Here is a 13,939-nt window from a genome sequence, read left to right as displayed (position 1 = left end):
GTATTGTTTGTTAGGCTATAACTGAAAAAAGGTTTGAACATAGGTTGTGAAGTTCTTGGGATATTGTCCCACTTCCGGTTGACCTGGAAGTAGAGCTAGGTCAATATAGGGGGCAAATTTTGTTAAGGTTAATCCTTAATGCTCAAAGAGTCTCTAAGTAAAAAAGGGTTTGAAAAATTAGTGGTGTAGTTCTTGAGGTATAATCCCACTTCCGGTTGACCCTGAAGTAGAGGTCAACAAGGGGACACATTTTTCAAAGTTAATATTTAACACAAAGGAGTGTGCAACTGAAAAAAAAGTTTGAAAATCGGTTGTATAGTTCTTGAGATATGGTCCCACTTCCGGTTGACCCGGAAGTAGAGGTCAATATGGGGTCGCGGAAACTGGAACAAGTTTGAAATAGGTTGTATAGGTCTTGAGATCTGGTCTCAATTCAGGTTGACCCGAAAATAGAGGTCAACATGAGGTCACGGTTTTCCAAAGTAAAAATTTAAAAGGAGTCTATAACTGAAACAAAAAATGAAGATTGGTTGTGTAGTATAACTGAAACAAAAAATGGGCCAACTTCCGGTTGACCCGGAAGTATACTTCTTGAGATATGGCCCTCTACTAAGATTTACTAATTAAATATGCAAATGAAGATCACAAGGTTAATTAATTAATAATTTAAAACAAAATTACGTTTAGAGTAAAGCTTATTTTCAAGCTTCAATTTTATATAAGATTTAACTCTTTCATCTTTAAACTTTATACACCCCCCCCCCCCCCTAAATTAAGAACTTTACACAGTACGTTTTTCGCTTTGGATTCAATTAATACGTGCCTCTCCGTTTTTTACAAGGAAATATTTGTATAATACTTTACCTAGCCTTTTATAAAACGTGTTGAGTGCGTCCCGGTCTGTGTTTGTCCATCACATTCATGATGCACATAATATGTGTTTTCCATCAAAACGTTTTTTGTGTGGTCATAATGTTCTCACCTCCGAGTCTGTTTACACAGGGCTACTTGTATGATTTCAGATTTCCCCTTACACACAAAACTCTCGGTAGAGACTTTTGTTCAAAAACATTTCCCTTCACTGAATATAAATATTTGTATTTCCCCGGCATACACCATTTCCGGAAGACGACAACCAATTGTGGGACATAGACAACCCTTCCACACCCTCTCCTACCCATTTGTTATTATTATTATTATTATCTTTTTAGAAAGAGCTGATTAACTTGATGTTTGTTGCGTTCCCCCTTACATAGTTATAAAATGGTACTCTTCTAAAAATGTTTGGCAAGTCAGTCAACCCGCTGGTGAGTGTAATTTATTCCTCCATGGTGGTGTGAACTAGAAAATAACAACAATTAATATCCACAATCTACACAATCATAGGTTTTGAAGTAGGCCTGCACCGACCGGACGCAAAATACGGATATCCCAAAATCCCATCACCGGTTGCAAAAATTGACCGATTGCAAAAAGCCACCTCCGATCCCTTAAGTTGACCGATTGCAAAAAGCCATCACCGATCACTAAAGTTGACCGATTGCAAAAAGCCATCACCGATCCCTAAAGTTGACCGATTGCAAAAAGCCATCACCGATCCCTAAAGTTGACTGATTGCAAAAAGCCACCACCGATCACTTAAAATGACCGATTGCAAAAAGCCACCACCGATCACTTAAGTTGACCGATTGCAAAAAGCCATCACCGATCCCTAAAGTTGACCAATTGCAAAAAGTCATTACCGATCACTAAAGTTGACCAGGGATTGCAAAAAGCCATCACCGGTCGTGAATATGCATGACCGATCGCTAATACCATCACCGATCATGAATATGCATGGCCGATCGCTAAAATGGACCACCGATCGCATAGGACCACCACCGATGACAAATTTGATCACCGGTTGCAAAAGACCATCACCGATGATTAAATGCCTCTTTGGCGTTCCATAGTTTCTTCACTCATATTGGTCGAGAGCAACGGCCGAGACAGTTTTGCCACATCACGCGATACGCGCACAGCATTCCCTTATAAGGAGTTGTTTACCCGAGGGCCTTGACTGGGCCTTACCATTTCATAGCTGGAGGGGTGTTGTGTTGAAAGAAATCATTGAAAAGTTCAAATTTTTGCATTTATTTTTTGACCAGAAGTGTGATGTATTTTGACCGAAAAGGTATTTATGAATGGGAATCAAAGTGTGTTGAATCGGTTTTCAACTAGTGGTTTAAACCCGCCGAGGCCTGGTTCTTGATAATTTACCTCGACTTCGTCTCGGTAAAATTATCAAGAACCAGGCCTCGTTGGGATTAAACCACTAGTTGAAAACCTCTTCACCACACATTGATTCCCTTAGTTGCAACAGTGTCAACTAAAACTATTATTTTATTCGGCCATATGTTTTACCTTTGACAAAACAGATAACACAAAAATCGGTAATAAATAAAGTATTAGGTGTTGAGATAAATAATTGTTTACTTTGTGACTAGACAGCCCTTTGAGTGATTAAATCGGATCGATACATGACCCTAAGACGAGGGTCGACTAAACACACTCTGTACAGCCTCGAGAATGCATCTGTGGAAATTAAACAAGTTTTACATTTTCTCAAAAACATCTTTTATCTTTACGCAAATCGCGTCAAGTTAGTGTGGATCGACATTGTGGGCTTGTCTATATCATCCCTTTTCTTTGATCTTCCATGTGTTATTTTGTGCACCCGATCTCTAACGAAATCGCTTATATAATTAATACAGTCATTTAAAGGCAGTGGACACTATTGGTAATTACTCAAATAATTATTAGCATCAAACCTCACTAGGTAACATTAGTGGAGAGAGGTTGATAGTATAAAACATTGTAAGAAACGGCTCCCTCTGAAAAAAATGTAGTTTTTGAGAAAAGGGTAATTTTCCACGAGTTTGATTTCGAGACCTTATAATTAGATTTTGAGGTCTCTAAATCGCATCTGAAAGCACACAAGTTCGTGTGACAAAGGGTTTTTTCTTTTATAATTATCTCGCAACTCCGACGACCAATCGAGCTTAAATTAAATTTTCACAGGTTTGTTATTTAATGCGTATATTGAGATACGCAAAGTGAGAAGACTGGTCTTTGACAACTACCAATAGTGTCCACTCCCAGTGTCTTCAAGAGATGTTAAATTTGCATCGGGATATTACCCCCAATGCACATTTCATTAACATTATATTAAATCGTACCCGCTGCCAAAACATAGGATTCGTACTGCCTCTAGTAGCTACCGGGTAATCTCGGTGGTCTAGTTGGTTTAGAAACTGCTCTCGAATTGCAAGTGGGTTAGAATCCCACCCGAGTAATATGTTTGATTTGTTGTTCAACAGAGCTCGGTAAAGTAGGCTACTGTGTATAGTGTGCTAACACACATCAGTGTAAAAGGTAAAAGTACACTTCATGATGAGATAGAGCGACATTGTTGGTTTTCCCACAGTCAGGTGTTGTCTATGATCCTTTCTTTCTTTCTCTGCTTTCTGTACTATACGGAATTGTAGATTCTTGTTTATTATTATTATTACTGGTTTATTGTAAAAAACATCTGCTTGTCGCAGTCCAGAGACTGAATTAAAATACAGATTTACATTTTTATATAAAATTTTTAAAAACAGAGGAGAAAATTTATACACAAGAAAAATTTAAAAATTAAGAGCATAGTCAAAAGAGACGTTATGAGAACCAAAATTAGATAAAACAAAAACAATAAATATTTAACAAGCACACTAAACTAACAACCCAACTGAGACCAACCCCCCCAATAAACAAACAAACAAACAAGCAAGCAAGCAAGCAAGCAAGCAAGCAAGCAAGCAAGCAAGCAAGCAAGCAAACAAACAAACAAACAAACAAACAAACAAACAAACAAACAAACAAACAAACAAAACAGACAGACAGACAGACAGACAGACAGACAGACAGACAGACAGACAGACAGACAGACAGACAGACAGACAGACAGACAAACAAACAAACAAACAAACAAACAAACAAACAATCAAACAAACAATCAAACAAACAAACAAACAAACAAACAAACAAACAAACAAACACTCAACCAGACAAACAAACACATAAAAAACACACTAACAAAAAACCAAACACACACACGCAAAAAGGAAAAAAACTGGGAATAAAATCGATGGTAAAAATATGAGGCCTGCCAAAGTGTGTTACATGTTCAAAATACTGGTGAGGTAGGGAATGGGGCTAGACCTGTATCGGTTGGTTCTGCACCTAATACTAGACAAAGAGTCGGAATTCCTAAGGTTATTATTCCTTGCAGGAGGCAGCCACTCTCTATGCTTGCTTGAGGACAGGAGCGAATTACCAAAGTTCAAAGAGAGCTGTTCAAGTCTTTCAGTGAGGGGCGGAATGTTAAGCACCACACAAATATCAGCATAAGATTTAAATTTACAAAAATCCCAAGTAACTATGATACGGAATGCCTTTCGTTGCATTTTCTCGAGGCACTCTCTTTGGACTTTGGTAAGACCACAAAACCAGGCAGGTGAGGCGTTTTCAAGAGTTGGTCGAACATATTGCAAATACACTGTTCTCAAGTCATTAACAGGAATGTTACATCGTTTAAGTTGACGTAAGAAGTAAAGTTTTTTGTTGAAGATTGTTTTTGTTTAGATTATAACGAAGTAGCCTCACATTGTTTTCGTGAAAGCAAATTTTGAATCATAAAAATCGGCCAAATAATCTTGAGAAAGCGAATAAGAAATGATTTATAGTACTTTTTCTCAGCTAGAAGGAAATTTTCAAAAAAAAAATGTTCGCCACACACTTTCCGGCTAAAGTGCGCGGCGTTTAAAGCCATATATTGGACACTTTCGGAACAGAACACAAAAAGTTCACAGATTTACAAATAACTTACAGGGTTTACAGAAGGTAATTGTGAAAAACTTCTCTTGAAATGTTATTCCATGAAATGCTTTATTTTCTCCCGACTCCGATGACCGATTGAGCCTAAAATTTCACAGGTTTGTCATTGTGATACACGAAGTGTGGGCCTTAGATATTACTGTTTACCGAAAGTGTCCAGTGGCTTTAATTGGAGAAGTTTCATAAATTATAACAGTCGCCGTGTGATAACTCAAGTGAGAGTGTATCAGGTGAAGATTTCATGACATTCTTGCTCGAACGCAGGAAGGTTTGGGTTGTAAAAACCGCACGACGTCTTCAGATTAAAAAAAAACCAATATAGCCTGAAGTTCAAAATCCACTTAGCAAAATAACCAATCTTTGAAAGTTTCATCACATTGGGATAGCCAGTGAATCCAATCTGAAAGATTTTGAGTACAGGAAATTAGAAACCTACCCAAGTTGGATCATTACCTTTTACACAGTTGTTTATTTTAGATTTCATTCATAGATTATACTTATGTCATAGATTATAATCATTAATTAACCAGGACATATCCATTGCAGTTAATATTAGTCTTATTAGGCCTACTAAGATAATAATCGACTTCTACCAAACCGCCATTTGCTTACAAAGCATTCGCAATAGGGACAACCCAAACAGAACAATAGGAAATGAGACAGTTGTGGTTAAAGACACTGGACACTATTGGTAATTGTCAAGGACCATGTCTTCTCACTTGGAGTATCTAAACATAATGCATACAATTACAAACCTGTGAAAATTTCAACTTGGTCGTACAAATTGCGAGATAGCTATGAAAGAAAAACACCCTTGTCACTCTAAGTTGTGTGCTTTCAGATGCTTGATTTCGACACCTCAAAATCTAGTTCTGCAATCTGAGGTTTCGAAATCAAATTCGTGGAAAATTACTTCTTTCTCGAAAACTACGTCACTTCAGAGAGAGCCGTTTCTCACAATGTTTTATTCTATCAACCTCTCCTCATTACTAGTTACCAAGTACGGTTTTATGCTAATAATTATTTTGGGTAATTACCAATAGTTTCCACTGCCTTTAAAAAGGCGTCGATTTAGTATGGAACCGTATTTAAAATGCTATGTCAGATTTTTGGCCGATTTGACCCACAAATTTTGATTTAAAATTCACTAGGTATTTTGATGGGGGTCGAGAAAGTTACAAGCTTTCATTTGAGCCATTGCTCGAAAAAGTCTGCCAATTAATAGTAGCAGTGAAATAAAGTGCTTATGTTTTATAAGAAACGTTTTAAATTTTTGTCATGGTTCCTGACCATTGAAAGTAAAAAGTTATACTCTTTCACTCAAAAAAATATATTTTTTAATATTTGGGGCCAAACATATGACAAGGCATCTTTAAGCCCTTTTTAATTCTCGTATATATTTATAAATTCTATGTGAACAACTTACAATACCGGATCTTTCACGACAAAATTGACTAAATAAAATATTGTATTCGATTCAACGAGCCACCTTATTGCTTATAAAAACACTCGTGAAGATGTAGCATCCACTCTCATTATACGAGTCGGATTTAGAACGGGTTATTTAAAAGGGTATCTTGAGAGTTTTATAAGCGACGCGTTTGTACTTGGAAGTCTAATTGGGTTTAAACTGACATTCCTTATTAGTTACTTTCTGCAACTATTTTAGCTACCGGATGTCACGGTTTTTATACATGTCTCATTTAATCCATTGCATTAAAAGTTAATTCACATTAAATTGTTGTACATGTTTTACATTTTTAGGTTTCAAAGTACAGGTTTAATTATTATTGTTGTTTAAACATTTACGAGAAACTTAATAAGATGAAGCGATCAGGTGATTTATGAGGAGATGTTTATTACTGCGTACCTTTTTATAATGGTATCCATCTTAATTAAGGACTAAACTTTCCTTCTAATTTTCATCTCAGTAGTTTTGAGTGAGCGGGAACCCGAAAAGTAACGCCACTTAATTCCTTCTTCGTTCGTAGAGGCCTCATTGAAGTATCTCCCGTTCAAATTGGAGGCGTAGCAGGCACGGTACCACCAGGCTCCGTGGACTCGCTCAGCACAGTTAACACCCCAGGCATCGTTGTCTCGGTCTTTGGTCGTAAAGGCCCGGTTATTGTGGTATACTAACATGTTTCCTGAAAGATAACACACGTAGCCATTATAGCATAGCCACGTGTAAATAAAGGCGATGTTGAAAGGAGGTAACTTTAAACATTGATTTGTTTCGAACATAACTTAGGCCGATAAGGTGTGATTAGAAACAAATTTATCAATTAATGGAACTGGGATATTGGGAGAAGTGAAGTAAATGTTTCACAATCAGGTTCATTTTTAACTGCATTTTGTTTGTTTTAAAAGCCATTGGACACATTCTGAACAGAATCAAAAATTAACACAGATTTACAAATAACTTTAAGAAGGTACTGGTGAAAGACTTCCCTTGAAATATTATTCCATGAAACGCTTTACTTTTTGGGAGACATTAAAATTCTCGATATCAACAATAAGGGATTTATTTTATACACATGTCATGACATGTCGAAACGTGCTGAAACAAGAGTGGGTTTTCCCGTTATTTTCTCCCGACTCCGATGACCGATTGAGCCTAACTTTTCACAGGTTTGTTGTTTTATATATACGTTGTGATACATACACGAAGTGGCCTTTGGACAATACTGTTTACCGATGTTGTGCAATTGCTTTAAGTTACAGTTTAATAAGATAGTTCGAAAATTGCTATCGAAACGGGATTTAAAAGCAACGTTTGTACGTTATATTTGTTCTCCTCCAAATTGTGGTTTTACGATTCTGTTAAATGTTTCTAGCGAGTTTAAAATTGCTGAATTCAAGTTATTTGTCGTACATTTTGTCATTTTTTAGTTTCAAGGGATAAACATCATCTTCCTCTTTTTTACTTGGTGTTGGGCAGCAAAGGATAATAAAAGTTACACCCCTCCAATTTTCGGCTTGGTTTGAGCAGCAAGGGATGCAAAATTCTACCCCTCCTCTTCCGTCTGGAGTTGAGGAACAAAACATAGACAATTCCCCCTCCACTTTTAAAGGCACTCCAGACACTGTTGGTTATTACTCAAAATGATTATTAGAAACTTACTTGAACTAGCAATGGAGAGATGTGAACATTGTGAGAAACGGCTCCCTCTGAAGGAACGTAGTTTCTGAGAAAGAGGTGATTTCTCATTCAACTATTTGAATCACGATGTTTCTTTTCTGTCTTTCATTGACATCTACCAAAAACAATCGGTCACAGCGATGGACACAGAATACCCTGCAATATTTCTGTATTACTACGAAGTATCCACTTATAGCATCTTACCTGCGGTTCCCGAGTAGCTTCCCAACAACAGCCTGTAGTTGTCGCTAACATCGGCGATGCTGAACGATTCAAACAAGGCAAAGCCGGTATCGTCGTCGAAGCCTGTGAGATCTACGCGGAGTTCGTACTCGCCCTGAGCAGTCAGACGGTGCAAGTTGTCGTTACCGAGCCAAAACTCTCCCTCTAGATTCCCAAAGCCCCGGCTGTAGTTGGCAAAGTCCAAATAGAAATCTACACTGCCGTCCTGGCGCCGCTGGAAAACCTATCGAAGAAAAATTAACGCACATCGTTTTGAATGGCTTTGTGTTCACCTAACATTTTAGACTTTACACTTCTAAAAAGGTGTATATTGGATGGAAAGTCCTCCATTGTCCTACCGTCCAGCCTCCGCCGTCTGTCTCCATATCACAGTACACATCGAATGGCGCACCGCAGTCCGGCTTTACGGCGTAAACGCCGCTGCATGCCTCACCTCTTGCGAGCACGTCGGAACAATCTCTGACTCCTTATATAAAAAACGAGATGATGATTTTAGTATAGACGGAAAACAGAATACCAGGACAAGATTGAAATGAGAATCATCTACTACTGTACGCCTCTCTTAATATTTGTGCATGACGTCATAATTCTTACCCAAAATGAGGCTATGGGCGCACTTCCCCCATCACTTGCAGTGGCTGCGCCCATCGCCTCGTTTTGGAATAGCATTGTGACGTACCTCATGCATAAATAATAAACTGCACCAATAAAGTATCTAAACACTTACAAATGGTCAGATTTATCGGAACCTAAAATAGTATACAAAAAAATAATTATTCATTTTTATTCACCGTTAATTTCTGCACATGTTGACACCTATTGTGTTCCGCTACGATGTTGTTTGGTGGTTTTATGGGCACTTGAGTGGCTTAAGGTCGAATTTCAAAAGTTGCAAAAGCCCCTATTCATCCCAATTCCAGAAGGGAACTCTCGTAAGCATCACACACAGACAAAATCAAGACAAAAGACACAAACTCGTTTCGTTTATTTGACCATGAAATTTACTGCCGTATCTTTAACTCTAAAACTGCTGATATCCTGTCCTCAGTTCTTAGTGTGTCCTCCATCACTGTCCTGAACGCCAAGGAGTAGTCTTCTCATACTCCCAATGAGACCTCTGATCTGTCCCTGGTCAATCCCCTGCCATTTCCTGATCAGGATGCGTCGCAATCCCTCGAGAGTGATGTCAGGCTAGATGGACTTGTTCACTTTCTTCTGCGCAGAATTCACCATCGGACGGCCACTCCTTGGCAGGTCGTCCACATTTCCCTGAGTTTGGTAGCGATTCCACCATTTACTGACCGTCGCTGATAACATTCCAACTTGATGAGCTGCAGCTTGAATCGACATATCGGCTTCTATCAAACCAACGATCCGTCCTCTTTCCTGTTTGGTCAGTTGAGCCATCTGTCCTGTCATCTTGAAACACCTTTCCCTGTCTAACCATATCAAGGAATCTGGCTCTTGACCCATATTGATCTATGCCTCCCATTTTTGGCCCCTTTGCTTGGTTACTGACAATTAATGCTGTATGTTCATCGCAACCGATTTATCCAACACGCGACAAAAACAAAATCATTTGTAAAAGGCGGGCAAAAGAAACGCTGATCTTACTCGTCACTATCAATGATTTAGCTTGAATAGGGGCTTTTGCAACTTTTGAAATTCGACCTTATGCCACTCAAGTGCCCATGAATCCACCAAACAACATCGTAGCGCAACACAAGATGTGTCAAAATGTGTAGAAATTAACGGTGACTCGGAAAGAATAATTATTTTTTGGCACACTATTTCAGGTTCTGATATATCGGACCATTTGTAAGTGTTTAGATACTTTATTGGCGCAGTTTATTAAGAAAGGCGTATATCCCTCTCTTTAAAGCGTTGGACACTACTGGTAATTACTCAAAATAATCGTTAGCATAAAACTTACTTGGTAATGAGCAACGGAACGCTGTTGATGGTATAAAACAGTGTAAGAAACGGCTCCCTCTTAAGTAACGTAGTTTTCGAAAAAGGAGTAATTTGTTCCCACTAAAATATTTGATTTGAAATTGAGACCTCAGCTGAGGTCTCGAAATCAAGCGTCTGAAAGCACACAACTTGTGTGACAAGGGTGTTTTTTCTTTCTTTATTCTCTTGCAAATTCGACGACTACACAGGTTTGTCATTTTATGCATAATAATGTCGAGTTACACCAAGTGAAAACACTAGTCTTTGACAATTACTAAAAGGCGTCCAGTACCTTTAAACATACAAACTCTCTTAATGTAAAAGAGTGAAAAAACACTCCTTTTGTCCGCCATACCACTCTTGCAAAGAGCCATGACGAAAAACTCTTTTTAGAGTGAAAGACGGGTACTTTCAACTCAATTTAGAGTGAAGTTAGTTTGTTCCAATTTCACTCAAAAAGAGTAACACAGATTGACTTTCACTCTCAAAAGAGCGAAAGTGATACCACTCGGAGTGAAAACACCCTTGTCGTCGCACTTTTGTGTACGAGTAAATTTGAACGCATGTTTATAATTATGGACAGTTTAACGTGTAATGCTTACGATCAGGTGTGGGGGGTACGTTTCGAATGGTGATTAAATAGACCACTTGTATAATGTCGCCACTGAGGTCCATAAAGGGCCATCTTTGGCGGAAAATAATGCGCAGTGCGTCACCACGCGTTGATAGATTGACATTAAAGGTGGCCGCCAATGCTAGGGGTCTTTTGTGTACAACAGTCTCCCCTAAACAAAGTCTTGGATATTTAAGAGGTAGTGTTGTCTGCTTGTGTCTATTTCTACCTCCATGGTTTAACCACGATTGTGAGCAAACAAAACCTACCATGGTTCTTCGTCAACCTAGATACTGACTCCTGGAGTTCTTCCACCTGACGCCCAATGACTCCCATTTCACGTCTTGTGTCTTTTAACTGAAGTGTTGTGTTTCTTAGTGCGACAGTTACCTTCTGTTGGTTGGTCGAAACTGCAGTCTGCAACTCACTAACCATACGTCGTGTTTCCTCGTGCTTAGAGGTGGCTGTTTCTTGGTTGGTCGATATTGCGACCTGTAACTCACTAACCATACGTCGTGTTTCCTCTTGCTCAGAGGTGACTGTTTCTCGGCTGGTTGATATTGCAGCCATTGTACGTCTTGCCGCAGTCTGCAACTCACTAACCATACGTCGCGAACTCTGAGCAAGAGGAAACACGACGCGTCGTGTTTCCTCTTGCTCAGAGGTGGCTGTTTCTTGGTTGGTTGATATTGCAGCCTGCAACTCACTAACCATTCGACGTGTTTCCTCTTGCTCAGAGGTGGCTGTTTCTTGGTTGGTTGATATTGCAGCCTGCAACTCACTAACCATTCGACGTGTTTCCTCTTGCTCAGAGGTAGCTGTTTCTTGGTTGGTTAATACTGCAACCTGCAACTCACTAACCATTCGACGTGTTTCCTCTTGCTCAGAGGTGGCTGTTTCTTGGTTGGTTGATATTGCAGCCTGCAACTCACTAACCATTCGACGTGTTTCCTCTTGCTCAGAGGTAGCTGTTTCTTGGTTGGTTGATACTGCAGTCTGCAACTCACTAACCATACGTCGTGTTTCCTTCCGCTCCGATGAAACAGTTTCATTAATATCAGTCATTATTACTTTGAGCTCTTTCACCTGGTCTTGTGTTTTTCTGAGTTCATCTTCAAGAATGACTAGGTAGTTTTCTACAATAAGCCTTAACTCGGCTACCTTACTATTTGTGTCTATATTACACGAAACCGTTCTCTGATGTCTCGAAGCTTCAACTTGTAGTTCAACTTGAGCTTTCACGATCAAAACGACCAAGAGCGAACGTATAAACAACCCCATTTTGCTCAATTAACTGCAACTACAAAACACGACTCCTTTCGTTGCTGAACAGAGTAGAAATGTATAGATGAGTGAGCAACAGCCTATCTGTAGATCATTTTATATTGAACAGATGGTACCCGCATTAAAGTTTGTTTTCTTCCTGATACACTGTTAGAGCGACCTGGATTCTTAGTGGAAATAGCCGTTGAACGTTAAAGACACTGGACACTATTGGTTATTGTCAAAGACCAGTCTTCTCACATCTCAACATATGCACAAAATAACAAACCTGTGTGTCATTTTAAGCTCAATTGTTCATCGAAGTTGCGAGATAATGATGAAAGAAAAAAATTACCTTGTCACACGAAGTGGTGTGCTTTCAGATTGCTTGATTGCGAGGGCCTCAAAATCTAATTTTGAGGTCTCGAAATCAAAATATGGGGAAAGTTACTCCTTTATCGGAAACTACGTTACTTCAGAGGGAGCCTTTTCTCACAATGTTTTATACTATCAACAGCTCTTTCATTACTCGTTACCAAGTAAGGTTTTGTGCTATTAATTATTTTGAGTATTTACCAATAGTGTCCACTGCCTTTAAGAGAGACTGACTCGGGAAGTATGTAGGTAGGTCAGAGATCAGAGAGTGTCGTGTGAACAACTTTCAACCAGACTCGAGGATTGGTTTTGGACTTGAGCCAGACCCAAAGTTGTTATAATGACGTGTTGACAACGAACCAGGAAGTACAACTCAGTCTGAACATAACAAGGAAAGATGGCTTAACAAGAGATTGTTTTAACAGCTTTCACTATGGACAATGTGTAGTATAGCGCTTGGCTATGGGTTGGGTCCTGAGTCTCGGCTGAATAAAGGTGTTACTCGGTTAACAGATGACTCAAGACTGCCTCATGGCTGGCCCGCTCACACAGTCCAGTCACTGACACGCTTGGGTGACTTTATTATTTGTCAATACGAAATGTCTACAACATGTTTACTACACATCACTATATACACTAATATTGAATGCAACATAATTTAAATAACGGGGCTTTCAAAAACACATCAACATTTTGCTAGCAAATTGCAAAAGAGAATCGTGGGCTCGTTTTAGATTGAGACTATACGAGGGTAAATCACAACAAAATAGCATTATCAGTTATACGCTGCTTCTCCCCACGGGAACGACAACAACAAGGACAACAACGACAATGACAACAACAAAGATCGTTCAAACATTGAGCAAGGAACAGAAGGAGTTACAACTCCCAAGTGCTCAAATTAATCCGATTAGTGTTCATACACCTCCAGTGGAAACACTAGGGATGTGAACCGCAGCGCCTGTAAAAGGCTGTACACATTCCATCCGCAGCGAGCTCTTTGTACAAACCCCGTGTGTGTTACCGCCTTTCGCTGCCGTCGCTGGTATCACGTCGTTTCCATTCATAATTATTGGAGTGGTAAAGTAGCAACACCCAAGTTCAACGCGTGCGCAGTAGACGATGTCAGCCACGTTGCATGCGCACAATGCTACACTAGAAACTGTCGTCTTTGAACTTTCTATTGAATTTTGAAGCAAACAAATCGGCCTTTTCTGTGATGAGTTATGACATTTGTTAGGTTTTACTGATCGAGAAAATTATGAAATATGTGATATTGATTGTTTTATCATAAAAAGAATGTCGGTGGTCTCCGGCCGTTGAAAACGAGTTGAGATTGTTTGCAAACGTTTTGTCTTTCGGACGATATGTATTAGAACGGTAGACACAATTAGACACACACTGAAAAAAAGGGAATATAAAACGGCATTATT

At 39.1% G+C, this 13,939-nt stretch overlaps 1 protein-coding gene across 2 annotated transcripts; it reads right to left on the bottom strand.

Moving 5' to 3' along the window:
* Window positions 1-3,547: 3,547 nt before the first annotated feature.
* LOC139934741 (ficolin-1-like) lies at window positions 3,548-12,258 on the bottom strand. 2 transcript variants are annotated; one of them, XM_071929128.1, is made up of 5 exons: window positions 11,565-12,258; window positions 11,138-11,360; window positions 8,641-8,765; window positions 8,264-8,525; window positions 3,548-7,064 (listed from the first exon to the last, which is right to left on the bottom strand). In XM_071929128.1, the coding sequence occupies exons 1-5, from the start codon at window positions 12,147-12,149 to the stop codon at window positions 6,820-6,822; spliced, it is 1,440 nt and encodes a 479-aa protein (XP_071785229.1). In that variant the 5' UTR covers window positions 12,150-12,258; the 3' UTR covers window positions 3,548-6,819. The 2 variants fall into 2 exon arrangements, with proteins under 2 accessions (XP_071785229.1, XP_071785230.1); XM_071929129.1 differs by lacking the exon at window positions 11,565-12,258 and having other exon boundaries at window positions 8,641-8,768; window positions 11,138-11,337.
* Window positions 12,259-13,939: the final 1,681 nt, after the last annotated feature.

The sequence above is a fragment of the Asterias amurensis genome, chromosome 3 (genome assembly GCF_032118995.1).
Source record: "Asterias amurensis chromosome 3, ASM3211899v1".
NCBI lineage: Eukaryota > Metazoa > Echinodermata > Asteroidea > Forcipulatida > Asteriidae > Asterias > Asterias amurensis.
Note: the sequence above shows the minus strand (reverse complement) of the source record. Positions and strands in the feature narration are given on the sequence as shown.

Bases quoted from the DNA above. Each gene is read 5' to 3' on its own strand.
- LOC139934741 (XM_071929128.1), bottom strand. From the start codon at position 12,149: ATGGGGTTGTTTATACGTTCGCTCTTGGTCGTTTTGATCGTGAAAGCT. The intron at 11,361-11,564 runs GCTGCAATATCA...AGTGAGTTACAG, and splicing joins GAATGGTTAGTGAGTTGCAG to GTCGCAATATCGACCAACCA. The intron at 8,526-8,640 runs GTAGGACAATGG...TTTCTTCGATAG, and splicing joins CAGACGGCGGAGGCTGGACG to GTTTTCCAGCGGCGCCAGGA.